The sequence below is a fragment of the Rosa rugosa genome, chromosome 2, assembly GCF_958449725.1.
Source record: "Rosa rugosa chromosome 2, drRosRugo1.1, whole genome shotgun sequence".
Lineage (NCBI taxonomy): Eukaryota > Viridiplantae > Streptophyta > Magnoliopsida > Rosales > Rosaceae > Rosa > Rosa rugosa.
In genome coordinates this window covers 14,332,012-14,353,602 of record NC_084821.1, presented here as the reverse complement: position 1 = coordinate 14,353,602, position 21,591 = coordinate 14,332,012, and the positions used below count along the sequence as shown (strand labels likewise).

Here is a 21,591-nt window from a genome sequence, read left to right as displayed (position 1 = left end):
CGAACCGAACGAGACCTAAGAATGGAGGCCAAAACCAAATCCGAGGTTGTAGAGTCAGACTTGTGCATGACCAGATCATCAGAATAATCAAAATCGCCAGGAAAGGCAGACTGGTCTACCCGGTACCATATGTCAGACCCCATTTTCGTCACACAAAAACCTATGTTCCAAGAAACTTCCTCACAAGGGTCTCTCTCAGCTTTTATGTAGCACTACCACACCTGGCTGGGTTTGATGCTTCTCGAGTCTTTAACCCTTTCCCTTCTCAAATCTCAAAGCTTTCTTCCAGTTACGCCAGCCCTTCAACTTCTTTGCCTTCCTCTTCAGTAAAGGTTCGTTCTTTGCTTATATATTGAGTCTTGGACTTGAGCCCCTCTTGCTTCTAGTGAGAATTCTGATGTGTTGTTGAGGTTATTGAGCTTTGGTGTTGTTGGGTATGGAAAAGTTTATGCTTTTGCTACCATGGTGGGGTTGTTTTGATTGTGTGTGTTAGATTTCATTTATAGGGTTTAGTACTTTAGTCACCTTTTTGATTCGGGGTTTAAGGTTTTACTCAGAATTTGATTGTTTGTGATTATGGATCCAACTTACACTGGACTTCCTGATTTCATGAACGACATTGATTTCGAGTCCATGTTACCCAATTCATCTCAATTCCCAGAAATCCCAAATCAGTACCAATTTAACCAGCTCTCTCCAGACCTTGATTTTCTGAGCAATCAGTTTTCAATTCCACCGGAGCCGGTATCCGGTAATTTTGTTCCTCCAATTAGTGTCAGCACAGAAGGAGAGTCACTTCTTCCTAACGGAGGCTCATTTTCTCTTCCTACAACTGTGAGCCCCGGAGTAGATTCTAAGTCCTCTGATGATCTTGACTTCTCTGAAACTGTTTTCAAGTATGTAAACCAGATGCTTATGGAAGAGAACATAGAGGAAAAGCCCCTCAGGCTCTATGATGATCCATTGGGCCTTCGTGGCACTGAGAAATCGTTCTATGATGTTCTTGGTCAACAGTATCCCTTCTCACCCAAACAGCAACCACTTTATGATGATCAACCCAATCAGCAACCGCTTTATGTTGATCGAAAAGATGAGAGCCCTGATAGTTACTTTTCTGGTAACAGTAGTGATTTCAATACTGGTAGTAGTCCTAGTGCTGGCACTAGCAACTCCGTTGATTCTCAATCGCTTGGTGATTATGGAGAGCAGAAGCCATCTTTATCAGAAACCTCTCATTCAAGGGACAGTGTTTACCAGTTTAATTCTCATTCCAAATCCAATTCCAATTCGCAGTTGTCCGTTCCTCTGACAAATAGCCTGTCTAGTTTTGGTGGTGGGATGTCTGAATCTTCTGTAAATCAGTTTCTGGCTCAGAATATATTTACAGATAGTGAATCTGTCTTGCAGTTTCAGAGAGGGTTAGAGCAAGCAAGCAAGTTCCTTCCCAAAGTTAATCCATTAGTTATTAATTTGGAAAGCAGCACAGTGTCTCCAGAAGTGAAGGGACATGCTCCAACTGATATCATAAACAAGGAAAAGAGTGAGAGGAAGAACCGACCTAGTAGGCGAAGGGGAAGGAGGAAATCACCGAATGGGTCAAGGGAAAGAAAGAACTCACCTGATGGGTCAAGGGGGAGGAAGAATCATGAGCGAGAAGATGTGGATTCTGAAGAAGGGAGGAGTAGCAAGCAGTCTGCAATTTATAAGGGGGAGGAGGATGAATTATCTGAGATGTTTGACAAGGTCTTGCTTTTCGACGGGAGTAATCTGTCTTCATGTGGTTCATGCGGCGACAATGTAGATGTGCAGAATGAAGAAAACAAAAACTTGCAGCCCAATGGACAGCCACAAGCATCAAATGGTGAAGGTGGGAAGGCTCGTGTGAAGAAACAAGGCAAGAAGAAGGAAACTGTGGATTTAAGGAATCTTCTGATTCTGTGTGCACAAGCAGTGTCTACCAATGATTTTAGGACCTCCACTGAACTACTAAAGCAAATTAGGCAGCATTCTTCTCCTTTTGGTGATGGATCTCAAAGGTTGGCTCATTTCTTTGCAAATGGCCTTGAGGCACGAATGGCTGGTACTGGCACTGGAACCCAGTTTTATTATACTTCCGTTGCTTCCAAAAGGAAGGCTGTTGATAAGTTGAAATGTTACCAAGTTAGTCTTTCAGCTTGCCCTTTTAAGAGAATGTCAATTTTCTTTAAAAACAAGATGATTTTGAAGATGGCTGAGAAAGCAACTACCCTCCATATTGTAGATTTTGGTATCCTGTATGGTTTTCAGTGGCCAATCCTTATCCACAAGCTTTCAATGAGACCTGGTGGGCCTCCCAAGCTACGAATTACAGGGATAGAGGTTCCCCAACCTGGATTTCGTCCAGCAGAGTGGATTGAAGAGACTGGACGCCGCTTGGCGAGATATTGTGAGCGCTTTAACGTTCCTTTTGAGTTTAATGCGATAGCATCACAGAATTGGGAATCCATCCAAGTAGAGGACCTCAAGGTTGAGAGGAATGAGGTGCTTGCCGTGAATTGTATGTTACGGTTCAAGAATCTACTGGATGAGACAGTTGAAGTGAACTGTCCAAGAGATTCTGTTCTAAAGCTAATCAGGAGGTTGAAACCAGATATTTTTGTTCATACTATTATTAATGGTGCCTACAATGCCCCTTTCTTTGTCACTCGATTTCGGGAGGCTCTCTTCTACTTCTCTGCCTTGTATGATGCATTTGATGTTAATATACCCCGTGACAGTCCAGAGAGGTTGATGTTTGAAACAGAGTTCTATGGCCAGGAGGCCATGAATGTGATAGCATGTGAGGGGATACAGAGGGTTGAGAGGGCTGAGACATACAAGCAATGGCAGGTACGTTGTCAAAGGGCTGGTTTAAAGCTGTTGCCATTGAACCAAGAGTTAGTGAAGGCGTTTAGGGATAAGGTGAAGGCATGGTACCACAAAGATTTCGCAATTGATCAAGATAGTGATTGGATGCTTCAAGCATGGAAGGGCCGAATTGTCTATGCTTCTTCTTGTTGGGTGCCTGCATAGGATTCTTGCAAAGCATTTTCTTCTTTTTGAAGTTTGATCTTCTGTGAGAACTGAAGATGAAAAGGATGTCATAACCAGTTCAGAGGTATTATTTCCTCTTGCATTTTAGTATTCCTTTTTTTCGTTCATGCATATATTTTTCTTGTGTTAGTAAGAGGTTCTGCTTCTATACTATAAAGTTGGTCACTGATAGTGATGAATTTGAATTATTTGACCGACTCAGCAACAGAAAAAGAAGCTGACCATATTGATATCATGCTTTACAGGTCAATTGTGGCAGTACTTTCTTCTTGCAGAAGAACGTTAAGGAGGAGAGATGGTTGCTGCATCATTTCTCTGGACTCAAATAGATGCGATATCTGAAGGCTTTTTTGGTCATGATAAATGACAATCGAGTTATCGATTCTTGTATGATGTATAGTTGTCTAGACTCTAAATGCTGTTGGTTGTATGACTATGGACAATAACTGCTTAGATAAGAATAGGCTTAAAGGCTGGAATACCCCTAAACTTTCAGACTTTATCAATTTACACATTTTCGCCAACAGTTAAGTGTTCTCACATGCCAAACACGTGAGGTTAATTTTGTTTTTACTGTTATCATCTTCTTCTTCTTTTTTCTATTTCTTTTAATCTCTTGCAGGCGAAAAATTATTTTTTTCTGTTAACAAAGTCGATAATAATTCAGAAGTTTGGATGCGGAGAATTTTTGCTCGTTAACAATTAATGATTCATGGTTAGTGCAATTTTGATCCCAAAAAGAAAGATAAAATAAGAAGGGGGGTGAAATTTGCACCCCCAAATTTACAAGCCACACCCACTTTCAATTTTTTTATAATATTTCATCCCAAGTTTTTGGCACTTCCTAAAACACCCTCCCCCTCTCTCTTCCAGACCACCACCACTGGGCTCTATTTCAACCTCCTTCGTCTTCTCCGATCTCCCCCAAATCGCTTCCAGCCCAGGCTTCGACCTCTGCTTCGTCCTCTCCAACTCCACCTCTCCCCCTAACGCCCTCGCCAGCCAGTACTTCGGCCTCTTCTCAAACGCCCAGGTTCAGGTCGTGGCTCCCTTACTCGCCGTCGAATTCGACACGGGCCGAAACACCGAGTTCAACGATCCCGACGGAAACCACATCGGAATCGACCTCAACAGAGTCATATCGGAGGTCACTACGCCCGCCGGCTACTACAATTCCACCGGCGGCTTCGTTCCGGTTCAGATGCGGAGTGGCGAGAACGTCCGGACTTGGATCGAATTCGACGGTGATAATCTCGAAATCAACGTCACCGTGGCTCCGGCTAATCTGCCACGGCCGACTCTGCCTACGCTGAGCTTCAAAGACCCAAGGATTGCCAACTACGTGTCGTCCGAGATGTTCGTTGGGTTTTCGGCGTCTAAAACGGAGTGGATTGAGGCGCAGAGAATTTTGGCTTGGAGTTTCAGTGACACTGGTGTTGCTAAAGAGATCAACGTGACCAATTTGCCTGTTTTCAAGCTCGAGGCTTCTTCCAAATCCTTGCCTAAGGGAGCCATTGCTGGTATTACAATAGGTTGCGCTTTGTTTGTGGTGACTGTAGCTTATGGAGTCTACTTGTATTGGAGGAAGAAGAAGCTGGAGGATGAAGAGGATGATGAGATTGAGGATTGGGAGATGGAGTATTGGCCTCATCGATTTTCGAATGAAGAGCTGAGCGAGGCTATTGGTGGATTTTCAAAAGATCAGCTTTTGGGTTCTGGTGGATTTTGGGACTTGAATTCTTACGCTGATAGGAATTGAAATTTCCAATCCATAGAAATCCAGACTGCCAAACAGCTAGACAGATAACCGGTGGTTTTGGAAGAGTTGTCGTGATTTTGGAGAAGAGAGAGAGAGAGAGAGCGAGAAAGAGAGACAGGGAAGAAAAGACCCAAAAAGAAGAAAATTTTTTTTTAACTTTTGAGGGTATTTTAGGAAATGTCAAAAGATTTAGGATGAAATATTATAAAAAAATTGAATGTGGGTGTGGTTTGTAAATTTGGGGGTGCAAATTTCACCCCCCAATAAGAAATTAAAATTAAATAAAGAAAATAATTAAATAATAAAAAGACCACATTACCCTCACATGTTTGGCATGTGAACACTTAACCACTGAGGTTGACATAAGTATTTCGTTCGATTAGGCAAAATAAAACCACAACACAAAACCCCTAGTAGAATCGCTACTCAAATTATTAAAATGGAAAGCTTGACTAGTTGATAAAGGTAAAGAGTGACTCCAAAAATGTACTCCAAGATGATGACTAGATTGGGTTATAGCATACGCAAGAAAGTTTGCTTCACGTTTGACATGCTTAAATGATACATTCCATTGAAGTTGACATAAGGTAACGAAAATGTGTAAATTTACAAACTTTGAAAAATATAGTACGTAATTAGAAAAAATTGATAAGTTATTATATAAATTAACATTATAGAGAAGAATCAAGGGGTATTTTGACGAAATTGGTGGGAGTCAAGTCAAGAAACCCTAGGGTTTAGCAAAGTGCGGCGGTGTCAGAATCGATCGAAGCCGCTGGCCGACATAGCGATGATGAGGTTTCTTGTCGTGGGGCGGAGTATCACAGGTTGCTGGGCGTGCGTGTTGCTGCAGGTACAGATTCAAGACGGGGGACAGATTTCTGGTCTTGGAGATCTGACTTGTTGGTTGAGCAGCGGCGTTCTAGGGAAGCAGACGAGGTCGCACCGGCTTGGGATTTCTGGTTTTGGGCGAGAGACGAGCGACGTGGTGTTGTTGCAGGCTTGGAGGTGCGGTACCTGGTTTGACGTTGTCGTCGGTGGATCCAGATCGTTCTGCAAGTCGGGCAGTCCTGGTTTTCCGGCTTGGGTTTGAGGCTTGAGGTTACCATGACCAGGCTCCGTCGCGGTCGACCACCGGAGGGTTGGACGACAGCAGGGGTGGCTTGGCTACTGGGGCTAGGGCTGCTGTCTTGGTTGCTCGGGTTTGGGCTTGGGCCTTTGGGCCTGGGCTCAAACTTGGGTTGCTGGGCTGTAACTAGGCCCACATTATGGGCTTAGGGTTTTTTAAAATGCCAGTCCTAATTCAGATTATGGTTCTTCGGAATTGGTAATTATCTTGCATTTGGACTGGAGGAAGCTGCTTATGGATGAGGAACTGACTCCTATTTGTTTGCTGGGAAGTGGCTCTCTGTTGGTACCGCAATTGCACGCCTGGCTAATGGGGATGCTAGTCAATGATTTTGCCCTCGAAGACACGGAGTTGTTCTTTGTTTTTGGGTCCACTTCCAAAGCGGGCTCAAAATCGACTTGTAATGAGTTTACATTGCTTAGATAGGAGCGTGATAGTTACCCCGCCATTTTTATGTCTTTAAGTGTATGTTAGACTCTGACTTTTTGGCTGGTCATCTAATGAAATGAACCTTTGTTTAAAAAAAACAAAAGGGGTATTTTGACGATTAAGTCAATAGAATAAAGATAGGGAACAAAATACCACATTCTGTTGTGAATTTGTGATGGAAAGCTATTGTGGTTATTAGCCCATGTTCTCACTTTCACTTTTATACTCTAATCGCTCTCGCAATTACAGGATGGACTATATCCTAAAAAGATCATGGTGATCATCATTTTTCCTGCTTATTTGAATAAAACCGATCATGACGGGCCGCAGCTTTGATCTCACATTCTTGAGGCCAGAGAAACAAACACATGAGAGATCATCAGATTTCCCATCTTGACGTTTTAAATGAAGAAAAGGATAGAAGCACTTGTTTTCTTCCGATTGAATAATAAGGGCAGCCTCATTGTGTTAATCAAAAGTATGATTGGTTCAGACCAGAGTGTGTTTAGTATTATTATATATCCAGCTCTAATATTCCAACCTGATTACCTCACATGCTCTAGACTCTCTGACTGTAAATTTTATGTTATTTACAGCACTAATCACAGTGTGAAAGGAGATTAAACAATGGATTAGTTAACAATAACCTAAGAGTACCAGAAGATCCATTATTGTTCTTCACCAATACCAAATGGACCCGTAGTGATAGTCTTTCACTGATAGAGGCTTGCTGGCTTGGTGATTAAGCTATCTAGAGAAACCGGGCTCTCTGAGTCTTATCAGTAGGTTCAGCTGGTTTGACTGTGTCAAACGGTTGGAGAGTCCACCAAAAACTGTTCATAGCCTCGTGTGAATTGTGATTGCCTTTCATCGAAGAGAGATTCAAACGTACGTTTCTCATTTCCTATGTTGCATCAATCTTCGTTGGTTGGCTACTCTCGTATATGATTTCATACTCGATATTTTAAAACTATAGATAGTGTTCGACAGCTGTTAAATGAGTTTGAACAAAAAAGAAAATGACAAATTTTGGGCAAAAAACTGATTAATAAGCACTATAAAGAGTACTTGGTAGAGCATGCACTAGCTATGCAGAGTTCGGTATAGCTATAAAGAGTGATTAGTAGCCAAACACTGGAGTTTAAGATTTTATACTTACAAAAAAGTGAGAAATTTTAAAGTAAAAGGTATCTAAAGAACAATGTGAAAACTCTTTTATCAATAAGCGGTCTATTGATTATTTAGAATAATATATATTGGTGGTCGCATGTTCAAATCACCGATATAATAGGATGTACATGTTGAATCTAAAGAAGATGATAGAAACTCTAAAATTTTCTCATAATGAAATCAATTTTACATGTGTTTCTTCTACAATATATTAATTTTGTTCTCATAAGCAAATCAACTTTATAAAGGGTCCTTCTACATTGAATCGAGAATAAAAAAAATTGTTGAAGATATCCAATGACTCTCTTTCCTTGGAACAAATCTTATTCGATCACATTATAGGAGAACCTAACTCCAACACCATCAGCTGCAAAGCTCGATCAATCTCGTCCCACCACTATTTCCCTCTCTCAACTTGCAATGCTTTATAATTTGAATAACTTTTGATCAAGAATACTTTATCTTTTAGATTTTAATTTGTGTCGCATGGTATTAGGGAAAGAAGAGACAAGAATGGAGGCAAAACCAAATCCAAGGTTGTAGAGTCAAACACATGCATGACCAGATCATCAGACCAATCATAATCTCCATGAAGGACAAGACTGGTTTAGCCGGTACCTCACGTCAAAATGGATGAAGCTGCGGTACTTGACTGCCACGCACAGTGCCACATAAACCCCGCCCACCATTACTAATTCCCATTTTCGTCTCACAAATATGAAATACCTGCGTTCCAAGAAACTTCGTCGCATATTATTATATATAGCACTACCACACCGAGCTGGGTTTGGTGCTCCTCCAGTCTATGACCCTTTTTTGTTCCTAAATCTCAAAGCTTTCTTCCAGGTACGCCTGCCCTTCAACTTCTCTGCCTTTCTCTTCAGTAAAGGTTCGTTCTTTCCTTAAAAATTGAGTCTTGGACTTGAACCCTCTTGCTTCTAGTGAGAATTCTTATGTGTTCCTGAGGTTATTGAGCTTTACTATTGATTTGGTGTTCATGGGTATGGAAAAGTTTATGCTTTTGCTCCCATGGTGGGGTTGCTTTGATTTTTTGTGTTAGATTTCAATTCTAGGGTCTAGTACTTTGAGTCACCTTTGATTGTTTGTGATTATGGATCCAACTTACACTGGACTCCCTGATTTCATGAACGACATTGATTTCGAGTCCATGTTACCCAATTCATCTCAATTCCCAGAAATCCCAAATCAGTACCAATTTAACCAGCTCTCTCCAGATCTGAACTTTTTCAGCAATCAGTATTCAATTCCACCTGAGCCGGATTCCGGTAATCTTGTTCCTCCAATTAGTGTCAGCCCAGAGGGGGAGTCTTTTTCTGTTCCTAGCACTGTTAGCCCCGGAGTAGATTCTCCGTCCTCTGATGATATTGACTTCTCTGAAACTGTTTTCAAGTATGTAAACCAGATGCTTATGGAAGAGAACATAGAGCAAAAGCCCATCATGTTCTATGATCCGTTGGGTCTTCGTGACACTGAGAAATCGTTCTATGATGTTCTTGGTCAACAGTATCCTTTATCACCCAATCAGCAACCTCAGCAACCACTTTATGTTGATCAACCCAATCAGCAACCGCTTTATCGAAAAGTTGAGAGCTCTGATAGCTACTTTTCTGGTAACAGTAGTGATTTCAATGCTAGTAGTAGTCCTAGTCCTGGCGCTAGTAACTCGGTTGATTCTCAATCGCTTGGTGATTCTGGAGAGCAGAAGCCATCTTCATCAGAAACCTCTCATTCCAGTGACAGTGGTTACCAGTTTAATTCTCACTCCAATTCCAATTCCAATTCTCAGTTGTCTGTTCCTGTGACAAATAGCCTGTCTAGTTTTGGTGATGGGATGTCGGAATCTTCTGTAAATCAGTTTCTGGCTCAGAATATATTTACAGATAGTGAATCTGTGTTGCAGTTTCAGAGAGGGTTAGAGGAAGCTAGTAAGTTCCTTCCCAAAGTTAATCCATTGGTTATTGATTTGGAAAGCAACACAATGTCTCCAGAAGTGAAGGGACGTGCTCCAACTGTTATCGTCAAGAAGGAAAAAAGTGAGAGGAAGAACTCACCTAGTAGGCGAAGGGGAAGGAGGAAATCACCGAATGGGTCAAGGGAAACAAAGAACTCACCTGATGGGTCAGGGGAAAGGAAGAACTCACCTGATGGGTCAAGGGGAAGGAAGAATCGTGAGCGAGAAGATGTGGCTTCTGAAGAAGGGAGGAGTAGCAAGCAGTCTGCAATTTATAAGGAGGAGGAGGAGGATGAATTATCCGAGATGCTTGACAAGGTCTTGCTTTGTACTGACGGGGGTAATCAGTCTTCATGTGGTTCATGTGGCGACAATGTAGATATGCAGAATGAAGAAAGCAAAAACTTACAGCCACAAGCATCAAATGGTGAAGGCGGGAAGGCTCGTGCCAAGAAACAAGGCAAGAAGAAGGAAACTGTGGATTTAAGGAATCTCCTGATTCTGTGTGCGCAAGCTGTGTCTTCCAATGATTTTAGGACCTCTACCGAACTACTAAAGCAAATTAGGCAGCATTCTTCTCCTTTTGGTGATGGATCTCAAAGGTTGGCTCATTTCTTTGCCAATGGCCTTGAGGCACGAATGGCTGGTACTGGCACTGGAACCCTGATTTTTTATACTTCCCTTGCTTCCAAAAAGACATCGATTGTTGATATGTTGAAATCTTACGAAGTTAGTCTGTCAACTTGTCCTTTTAAGAGAATGTCAATTTTCTTTAAAAACAAGATGATTTTGAAGATGGCTGAGAAAGCAACTACCCTCCATATTGTAGATTTTGGTATCCTGTATGGTTTTCAGTGGCCAATCCTTATCCACAAGCTTTCAATGAGACCTGGTGGACCTCCCAAGCTACGAATTACAGGGATAGAGGTTCCCCAACCTGGATTTCGTCCAGCAGAGTGGATTGAAGAGACTGGACGCCGCTTGGCAAGATATTGTGAGCGCTTTAAGGTTCCTTTTGAGTTTAATGCAATAGCCTCGCAGAATTGGGAATCCATCCAAGTAGAGGACCTCAAGGTTGAGAGGAATGAGGTGCTTGCTGTGAATTGTATGTTACGGTTTAAGAACCTACTGGATGAGACTGTTGAAGTCAACTGCCCAAGAGATTCTGTTCTAAAGCTAATCAGGAGGTTGAAACCAGATATTTTTGTTCATACTATTGTTAATGGTGCCTACAATGCCCCTTTCTTTGTTACTCGATTTCGGGAGGCCCTCTTCCACTTCTCTGCCTTGTATGATGTATTTGATGTTAATATACCCCGTGACAGTTCAGAGAGGTTGATGTTTGAATCAGAGTTCTATGGCCGGGAGGCCATGAATGTGATAGCATGTGAGGGGATAGAGAGGGTTGAGAGAGCTGAGACATACAAGCAATGGCAGGTACGTTGTCAAAGGGCTGGTTTACAGTTGTTGCCATTGGACCAAGAGTTAGTGAAGGTGTTTAGGGATAAGGTGAAGGCATGGTACCACAAAGATTTCGCAATTGATCAAGATAGTGATTGGATGCTTCAAGGATGGAAGGGTCGAATTGTCTATGCTTCTTCTTGTTGGGTGCCTGCATAGGATTCTTGCAAAGCATTTTGTTCTTTTTTGAAGTTTGATCTTCTGTGAGAACTGGAGATGAAAAGGATGTCCAATAACCTGTTCAGAGGTATTATTTTCTCTCGCATTTTGTATTCCTTTTTTCATTCATGCATATATTTTTCTGATGTTAGCAAGAGGTTCTGCTTGTATACTCTAAAGTTGGTCACTGATAGTGATGAATTTGAATTATTTGACCGACTCAGCAAGAGAAAAAGAAGCTGACCGTAATTATTTCATGCTTTACAGGTCAATTGTGCAGTACTTTCTTCTTGCAGAAGAGCCTTAAGGAGGAGAGATGATTTGCTTAGATGGTTGTTGCATATTTCTTTGGACTCAAATAGATGCGATATCTGAAGGCTTTTTGGTCATGATAAATGACAATCGAGTTATGGGTTCTAGTATGATGTATAGTTGTCTAGATGCAGTTGGTTGTGTAACTATGGACAACAAAACTGCCTAGATAGAATAAAGATGTGAAGTTCATATTTTGCTACACTAACACTGCCTCGATCCTTGTAATCACCATCGGTGTAGCAGTGGAGGGAATTTTCTATTCTGAATCTTTGTACAATCTTTTAGAAACTTGAAGTATTGTATCCGTTTTATCAGAAGTTATTAAGAAGTGGAATTTTGATTTAATTTATAGTGTTTTTATGTGGTTCATTGATCAGTCACTTGCGTTTCTCATAGTTTTCTTTTCTCCTGTTTTTTCTGTATAGATAGCATCTCAATTTCTTATTTACTTGCCTATTTTGTTAATGCATCAAATTGCTGTGAGAATTTCCGAATGATTGCATTATCAAAAACAAGAACTAGTGATATCAAATTGCATTATGTAGTCCCAGCTTAGCTCGTCTGTGGAAGTTTATTGGTGGCCTTCATTTTAGGTTGGACAAGGCATTTTCCCCGTATTCAGCTAGGTGATTCATGGTTATCATGCTGGATGATAGCTGGTGGATACAGTGACAGAATTGTAAAGCTATTTGACTCTTAGTATCTTGGAAGTTGAGGTCACTCTTTTTGGTGTATCTATGATGCCTTTGTTCTCGTTGAAAATCTCTCTGATGTGTTGCAGATGGTTGTGGTTATCAGTCCATGTTCTCGCTTTCACTTTCATACTGAAATCACCTCACATAAGCTTGTGAGTGTGTTCCTCTTAATCTTTTAGCCTTTTCGCCGAACATGTGCAACGAAGTTGTCTACTGTCTTTACTGCAGGGTTTGGCAACAGATGATGAGCACATCTAATTTTAGAGAATCTCTACGATGCTCCAGGATGACGATGGACATACCTAAATTTTTTTTTTTTTTTTTTTTCTGTTTCTGTAACGGATGTTTTCATCATCTAATTTTAGAGTGTGGCAACATATGTTGAACACATTTGATTTATTTTCTCTGTAATTTTAGAGAATTGCATGCTTCGGTTGCTTAAACCGCGAAATTTACTATTTTACTGGATCCAACAGTTCAAAACTCAGATCTTGGTAAAATTCTCATATATTTTAATTAAGTTGAATTAGGACCGGCATCCATGTGATGTGATGTTTGACTTTTCCTTAATACTCTAGGTGATAGGTTGATTTTTAAATGATAAACTTAAGCAGTGAGTGCTATTATGTCTTTGTTATATCAACTTTTATTCGTTTGTTAACCTTGACTAGAAACTTTGATGGTAACACCAATAAAATTATAATCACGCATGGGTTTAGGAACTTTGTTGATCTGTCCCGGTGCAGTTCATCTTTATGTTCAATTATTTTTATAGAGTCCCTCTTGATTTTTACATAGTCCCTCTTGATTTTTACATCTAAGCACTGATTGGCTCTCCCATATGATCTGGACTTGCTAGCTAGAAGGTGGAGGCTGACATCGTCGTAGTTTAAGATTAATGCTTTCTTCACTACCTTAAAAAAAAAGAAAAAAGGATTAATGCTTTCTTGGAATGAAGGATCATTAGTTCATTACTGGGAAGATTGCTGTCGAGCTTTTGTTTCAGAAGGCATATAACACACATCCAGTCACTGTCTGATCATTAATATTTTCGTCAGGTGTGACCTACTCTCCAATATTTTCTTAGTTATCCATTTCTTGAGATGTACGTTCCAGCTTTAATTCAATGTTTTTTACAATAACCTGTTTGCTGATATTGTACAAGTCTGAATCAATATTTGTTAGTTCTTCCTTGAATTGGTTCAGCTTTTATCCAGTTTGTTTGTTTGTTTTAAACCTTGTTCATGTTCATAGGTGGTTTGCTGATATTGTACAGATCTGAATCTTGCTTTCTTTTTCTGAATGCTTCATATATCCATTTTTCTTTTTCCTAATGCTTTCTTCTGATGAGTTGATTGCATATGACAGTTGCGATTCTTTCTGCAAAGATAGGTTGTTGTCATGGATACACTTCTTAAAAGATATTCTGTTCCCATGGAAACATTCGTATTTGATCAGGGCTCAATTTCAAACTATTCTTATCCAGATCATGGTAATGGGTTTGAAGTAAATCATGAACTCATCAACCCACTTTTCCTTCCTACCAACTTGGACCTTCTTAGTGATTCTAGTACATCTTTGAAGCCGACTTCAGACAGAAATGGTGGTGACAGTAGTGACTACAATAATCCTGTTCTCAAGTATATAAGTGATATTCTTCTCGAAGAGGACATTGAGGACAAGCCTTGTATGTTACAGGACTGTTTGGCCCTCCAAGCTGCTGAGAAATCTTTCTATGATGTCCTTAATCCAAAGGATGCTACAGTACTCAACCAAAGCTTTGAGAACTCGGATGATTGCAGGGAGAGTTGTGATAGCAATGGTGGCTCTATTTTTGGTAAGACATATGGGGTTGCTGATCCTTCAGAATCTTGTCATTTCCAGTCTTCTCTTGTTGAGTGTCTATCGGATACCTCCTTGGTTTCTGATTCAAGTTCTAAGCTGCAAAGTCTTGGGAATTTTGGAAGGGTGGAGGAAGCAAATAAGTTCCATGAAAATTTTGAAATCATTGACGCGGAGAGGTACCAATTAATACTTCAAGGTCCTCAGACACTAATAGGATCAAATTCGGTGTCTGAGCAACAGAGTGATCGGTACAACTCAGCAAATAGATCAGAGGCAAAAAAAAATCGTCAAAGGCAGGATGCTCATTGTCTAGAAGAATGGAGAAGCAACAAGCAGTCAGTTGCATATTTTGCTGATGACTCTGAGCCGCAAGAAATGTTTGATAAGGCATTACTCTTTCAAGGTGTGAATCACGAATCCGAGTGTAGTTCTCATCATGATTCTTTTAATGAGAGAAGTGGGCAGTGCAAAGGATCTAAGCCAGCACGTTCAAAGAGACAAAATAAAAAGGAGAAAGTAGTAGATTTGTGCACAATGTTAACTCAATGCGCGCAAGCTGTTGCAAGTTATGACCAACGAAATGCTACTGAATTACTGAAGCAGATTAGACAGCACTCTTCTCCCTATGGTGATGCAACCCAGAGATTAGCTCATTACTTTGCTGATGGCCTCGAGGTACGCTTAGCTGGCACTAGAACCCCGTCGTATTCACCTATTGCAAGCATGCAGATATCAACTGTTGAAATATTGAAAAGTTACCAGACGTATGTCACTTCAACCCCTTTCAAGACCGTGCCACACTTCTTTGCCAATATGACAATTATGAAACTAGCAGAAAAAGCAACAAGTCTTCACATTATTGATTTTGGTACTTCTTATGGTTTCCAATGGCCCTCTCTCATCCAATGTCTTTCAGAGAGACATGGTGGACCTCCTAAGCTTCGTATCACTACAATTGAGCTTCCCCAACCAGGATTTCGACCCACAGAGAGGGTTGAAGAAACTGGTCGTCGCTTAGCTAAGTATTCTGCAAGATTTAGTGTCCCATTTGAGTTCCATGTCATTGCTCAGAAATGGGAAACTGTTGGATTTGATGATCTTAAGATCGACAGAAATGAGCTGATTGTGGTCAACTGTCTACACCGGTTAAAGCACGTTCCTGATGTGACAATGATGGGGAACAGTCCGAGAGACGCTGTCCTAAAGTTGATCAAGAAAATCAATCCAGAAATTTTCATTCATGGGGTTGTCAATGGGGCATACAACTCACCCTTCTTTCTCACACGTTTCAAACAGGCACTCTTCCACTACGATGCACTCTTTAATGTCTTTGAGGCTACCATCCCTTGCGAGGATCAACAACGACTGTTTTTTGAAAGAGCAGGATATGGTAGAGACATAATGAATGTAGTGGCGTGTGAGGGACTGGAAATAGTTGAAAGGCCTGAGACATATAAGAAGTGGCAGGTCAGGAATGTGAGGGCTGGGTTCAAGCAGCTCCCATTAGACCAGGAGCTGTTGAAGAAGGTGAAGACTATGTCGAAGTCGATGGGTTATCACAATGATTTTAGTATTGATGAAGACGAGCAGTGGATGCTGCAGGGATGGAAAGGAAGAGTCCTCATGGCTCTTTCCTTCTGGAAACGCGAGTAGGAGTTTCACAATCTTTTTTTTTTTGTTTGGTTTTCAAACTTTTCCTGTAATCATTCAATAGGAAATGGTCTTGTATGCTACTGCATGTTGTCATGGTTTAATGAGTTCATTGTTAATATCCATTTATTCGTCTCTGTCAAGGTGGAGCTGATATAGAATCAGTGTTTTGAATTCAGAGTTTCAAACAAAGCTTGATCGATCTGAGGGTATCAGCTTCTGGAATCTGGACAAACACACTCTTTGTTGGCAAGTTATCTGTGATTTTGGTATTTCCACCCGTTATAGGTGGGTGATCAATGATCCACCTAAACTAGTTCTGTTATCTATGAGCAGTGTAACAGATAGTTGGTCTCTGTTTTTGTTTCACTATGTTGATTGGGAAATTTTCTTATATAAACTCACTGGCCATTTCCTGACATGTGCACGGCACTGACGGCAGTAGTCAGCTGCTTTTTGATTTCAATATTGTTATCTGTTGAAGGAATATCGATTTAGTGTGCCTTATCAAACTAGGAGTAGCAATAGGAGAGAAGTTTCTAGATTTTCCAATCCTACACGGATTGGTATTCCTTGTAACATTAGAACTAGTATTTTGTAATCCCTATATATAGGGCTCCTATTCTCAATAATAATACACATCTCTCTCTACAATTCTCTCTCGAATCTCTTTTCCTTAAACACGTTATCAGCACGAGCCCTAACCTTGAGATCAAAAAATCCAAAACCAGAAAATTCTTCAACATCACCTTTTCACAATTGCACCTAGCCCGTGCTAGACTAGCCGCTGCTGCCCACCTGCGCGCCCCTGCGCTGCACGCTGCCCCTGAAGCCCTTACGCACCCGTGTGCCGCCTACTGCCCCTGCAGCATCGCCGCACACCTGCTGCCCCTGCTGCACAGCAGGACGCTAGTTACTGTGCAGATCAGTCTGCTTGCAAGCCCCGAAACGTCTTGATAGGGACCTCATATCAAAATGCTTCCTTCATCAAAGTTGTTCGTCTCTATCTCTACTATCTGACCTCCTAATTTCAGCCTTATCGGAGTTGTTTTGAGACCTGTACATCAATCGAAGTGAAAGCTGTTCAGAGGCAGATCTGCTCCGAATTTCAACAAAAAAAAAAAAATCCTTGAAAACCGCTGCTGCCACCTTCAAGCATCACTGCAGCAGCTCCTAGCCCACGCTAGCCTCATCTGCGTGCCTGCCCCTGCAACGCCTATGCGCCCCTGCGCACGCATCTGTCGGCTAGCTCCTCGGCTTACCTCGGCCAGACCTGTATCGGCCACACAGCAGGGATTGAAAGATAGTTTGCAATCCCCGACCCAGGATCAATAGCACGCCTGCATCAACACGCGCGTGTATTGAGAATTTCAAATTCTGAAATTCATGAGTAAGTATTCAAGAGTAAGTTTTGAAATTTAAATATTTCTTCTTTTTCTCGGGGACTTAAAAATCTCCCTTCTTCTTCATCCCACCTTTCATAGAACGTGGGTTCGATTCAAAGCGGAATCTTGGGGATTCACGCTACATACGAACTAAGAGCGTTCGTAATCTTCGGACTAAGAGTGTCCGTGAGCATCGATTTTTACGAACTAAGAGCGTTCGTAGGCTACGGACTAAGAGCGTTCGTAAGCATAAAAATCTGACCATATAAGCGTCATTGGTTTCAATCCATATCCAAAAATTTGGAAACTATCAACAAAGACAGTGGTTATAACTCTTTCTCACTAGGCGTACTCAAGAGTAATTGTGATGTCTAGGCAAGGTTTGAACTGAGAGAACGGTTTTAAAAGTGAGCAACGCTCCACCAAAATCTCGCCTTACCTTACCTGGTCACAACCAAATTGGAATTACCAAACGGATTGAGTAACTACTACTTGTCTAAGCTTGATTACCCTTTTTGGATTAAATTTAGAAACTTTGACGTAATCATTGGCTTTCATTGAAATAAAGTGTCGATTTTGATTCGAACTTTATTAATTTCAAGTATGATTCCCGGAGAGCTAGAATGCCTCGTGGATAGTGCTACTACGCACACCATACTTCGAAATAGGCAGTTATTTCTTGAGATGACGCCTACTCAATCTTCTGTGACTACGATGGCTGGATCATCTCAATTGATTCATGGTCGAGGACCAGCCCAATTTATATTGCCAAATGGCACAATTCTAAATGTCACCGAAGCTCTTTATGCTCCTAGGGCAGGAAGAACCCTATTGAGTTTCAAAGATATAAGAGCCAATGGTTTTTATGTGGAAACACATTGTGAGAATGGACAAGAGTTCCTTTGCATCACCTCTAATGACTACGGGCATAAACGAGTCTTAGAGAAACTTATGTGTCGCTCTAGTGGGTTGTATGCAACCGCTATTCGAGTCATTGAATCCAACCATGTCATGAGAGATGATTTATGGGATTCCGACACATATAGGCTTTGGCACGACCGTTTGGAACACCCAGGTCGTGACATGATGATCCGTATATTAAAGACTTCACACGGACATCCCTTTTTCAGAACGAAAAGAAGTAAAACTCGGTTTTTGAACACCGAAGGAGCCCCTGCGCCTCACGGCGCCGTTCACCCCCAAATCCGGCCATCCGTGGCCGGCGCCGCCTTCCCCTTGCGGCCTCAGGGTGGCGTTGACGCCACCAAGGCTCCTTTGTCTCCAACTTTTACTTCTAAAGTCACTTGTGATTTTGTGGCTCAACCAAAATCCTCATTGGTTGTTTCTAAAGCCCATCATTCGTTCTGCAAAGCCTGCTCTTTAGCAAAGTTAGGATTGAGACCATCCTATGCAAAGGACACCAAAGAAAATATACCATTCTTGCAAAGAATCCAAGGTGATATTTGTGGACCTATTCAACCATCATGCGGACCATTTCGATATTTTATGGTATTGGTTGATGCATCGACACGCTGGTCACATGTCATGCTATTGTCCACAAGGAACGCTGCATTTGCTAAACTCCTAGCACAAATAATTAAGTTAAGGGCTCACCACCCTGATCATCCTATTAAGTCTATAAGATTAGACAATGCTGGAGAGTTTACATCAAAGACTTTTGATGATTATTGCATGTCCATTGGGATTGATGTTGAACATCCTGTTCCTCATGTTCACAACCAAAATGGTCTCGCAGAAGCCGCCATTAAACGACTACAAATGGTCGCTAGGGCATTGGTAATGCGCACCAATCTCCCTATTTCTGCTTGGGGCTATGCAATATTGCATGCAACTGTGCTTATTCGTCTGAGGCCTACTCCCGCTCAACCCTTCTCTGCGTCCCAGATGGTTACTAGGTATAAGCCTGATGTCTCACACTTACGCATATTTGGGTGTGCAGTTTATGTGCCAATTGCGCCGCCACAGCGCACCAAAATGGGTCCTCAACGACGATTATGCATTTATGTTGGATATGATTCTCCAACAATTATCCGCTACATAAAACCCTTGACAGGCGATCTCTTTAACGCTAGATTTGCCGATTGTCACTTCGATGAGACAGTCTTCCCGTCGTTTGGGGGAGATAAGAACATCAATGTTCAACAGGAACGACAGGAATTGTCGTGGTCTGTCCCCACTCTGTCTCATCTTGATCCCAGAACCGCACAGTCCGAAATTGAAGTGCGGAGAATTCTCGATCTTCAGAACGTAGCAGAATCGATGCCTGATACGTTTTCTGATATCGGTAAAGTGACGAGATCACACATACCTGCTGCAAACGTGCCTGCAAGGATTGATGTCCCTAAGACTAGAGGACATGACGCCAACTCAAGAGGATATGAGCATGGCGCCAACGTCCCCTCTCACAGTGATGGTGACGTTTTGGCTAGGCCCACGGCTCCTGCCAGGAAGCGCGGGAGGCCCATAGGTTCGATGGATTCTCGCCCAAGAAAGAAAGTGAGTTTGGCACAAAATAATCCATTAATCATCGATGTGAATAATCCATTTCATGAGAATATTCCGGATTATGGTTATGTCCAAGAGACATCATTGGGGGACGCTCCAATGTCAGAACCAACTCCAGAGAATAGAGAGATCTCCATAAATTACACTAGTATACATGAGATGATGGATAGAAATTCTATGGCGATTGATGATGCATTTGCATATCATGTTGCAAAAGGAATCATAGAATATGATGATATCGAACCTCGCTCTGTTGAAGAATGTCAACGAAGAGCGGATTGGCCTAAATGGAAAGATGCGATCCAGGTTAAATTGGATTCACTAACAAAGAGACAGGTATTTGGGCCTGTAACGCAGACACCCCCAAGTGTAAAGCCTGTTGGCCATAAATAGGTCTTTGTTAGAAAGCGTAATGAGAAAAATGAGGTGGTAAGATATAAAGCCCGCCTTGTTGCGCAAGGTTTCTCACAACGCCCTGGAATCGACTACGAGGAGACATATTCTCCCGTAATGGACGTTATAATGTTCCGCTACCTTGTCAGTTTGGTAGTTTCCGAAAAACTTGACATGCAGCTTATGGATGTGGTTACAGCATATCTCTATGGGGATCTAGATTTAGAGATATATATGAAGGTTCCAGATGGACTTCAATTACCCAAATCAAGTGGCTCTAAACCACGGAGCGCGTTTTCAATAAGATTAAAACGCTCACTATATGGATTAAAACAATCCGGACGGATGTGGTATAACCGTCTAAGTGACTACTTGATTGGGAAGGAATATATTAACGATGAAATATGCCCATGCGTGTTCATTAAGAGAACAAGTTCCGGATTTGCAATCGTAGCAGTTTATGTCGATGACATGAACCTAATTGGAACTCTAGATGAGTTGAAGGAAACTGCTAAATGCTTGAAATCCGAATTTGAGATGAAAGATCTTGGGAAAACACGGTTTTGTCTTGGTTTAAAACTCGAGCACCGTAGTGATGAGATTTTGATCCATCAGTCTGCATATACTCAGAAGGTCCTAAGGCGCTTTAATGAAGATAAAGCGAAGCCTGCGAGTACTCCCATGATCGGCCGTAGTCTTGAGCCCGGAAAAGATCCGTTTCGTCCAAGGGATGAGGACGAAGAACCATTAGAGGCCGAAGTGCCCTATTTGAGTGCAATAGGAACATTATTGTACTTAGCTCAATGCACAAGACCGGATATCTCATTCGCAGTGAACTTGTTAGCTCGACATAGCTCTGCGCCAACACGCCGCCATTGGATTGGTGTAAAGACAATCTTTCGATACCTAAGAGGTACGATTGATATGGGCCTATTCTATCCCTACAGAGAGAAAAGGAATGACGGAAAGTTGGGATCGGACCCCAAAAGGCAAAACGCCCCCGTCCATGGAATGGCCGCCGGCCATGTTGCCGCCGCCGCTCATGGTGGTCGGCGTCCTCCTATCTCCCTCCATCAAAACGACAATGATGTCTTGATGGGTTTTGCTGATGCAGGGTACCTCTCTGACCCTCACAAAGGTCGCTCCCAAACTGGTTATATCTTTACCATGGGAAGCACTGCGATATCTTGGAGGTCTACAAAACAGACCCTTGTTGCTACTTCCTCGAATCATGCAGAGATTATTGCTCTACATGAAGCCGTTCGTGAATGTATATGGCTATGGTCTGTGATTCGACATATTCAAGGAAGTTGTGGTTTGCAGTCTACCACAGATGAACCTACATGCATTTATGAGGATAATGCAGCTTGTATTGAACAAATGAAGTTAGGTTTCATCAAAGGCGACAACACCAAGCATATATCGCCTAAGTTCTTTTATAATCAGCAACAACAATCACTTCTAAAGATTGAAGTGAATCAAATCCGATCAGAGGATAATGTAGCGGACTTATTCACTAAGTCGTTACCTAAATCCACCTTCGAGAAACATGTGAAGAGCATCGGATTGAGAAAGTTATCCGAACTCCCACGATTGTAGCAATCAGGGGGAGATATCGACATCAGGGGGAG

The 21,591-nt window shown here is 41.8% G+C and overlaps 3 protein-coding genes across 3 annotated transcripts; all 3 read left to right on the top strand.

The window, feature by feature from the left end:
• Nucleotides 1-3,374, top strand: LOC133731821 (scarecrow-like protein 34). The gene is made up of 2 exons (XM_062159248.1): nucleotides 1-3,136; nucleotides 3,318-3,374. The coding sequence occupies exon 1, from the start codon at nucleotides 577-579 to the stop codon at nucleotides 3,049-3,051; it is 2,475 nt and encodes an 824-aa protein (XP_062015232.1). The 5' UTR covers nucleotides 1-576; the 3' UTR covers nucleotides 3,052-3,136; nucleotides 3,318-3,374.
• Nucleotides 3,375-8,184: 4,810 nt separating this feature from the next.
• On the top strand, nucleotides 8,185-11,811 carry LOC133731820 (scarecrow-like protein 34). The gene is made up of 2 exons (XM_062159247.1): nucleotides 8,185-11,239; nucleotides 11,419-11,811. The coding sequence occupies exon 1, from the start codon at nucleotides 8,671-8,673 to the stop codon at nucleotides 11,149-11,151; it is 2,481 nt and encodes an 826-aa protein (XP_062015231.1). The 5' UTR covers nucleotides 8,185-8,670; the 3' UTR covers nucleotides 11,152-11,239; nucleotides 11,419-11,811.
• Nucleotides 11,812-12,953: 1,142 nt separating this feature from the next.
• LOC133732093 (scarecrow-like protein 33) lies at nucleotides 12,954-16,054 on the top strand. Its single transcript, XM_062159557.1, has 2 exons — nucleotides 12,954-13,219; nucleotides 13,530-16,054. The coding sequence occupies exon 2, from the start codon at nucleotides 13,563-13,565 to the stop codon at nucleotides 15,657-15,659; it is 2,097 nt and encodes a 698-aa protein (XP_062015541.1). The 5' UTR covers nucleotides 12,954-13,219; nucleotides 13,530-13,562; the 3' UTR covers nucleotides 15,660-16,054.
• Nucleotides 16,055-21,591: the final 5,537 nt, after the last annotated feature.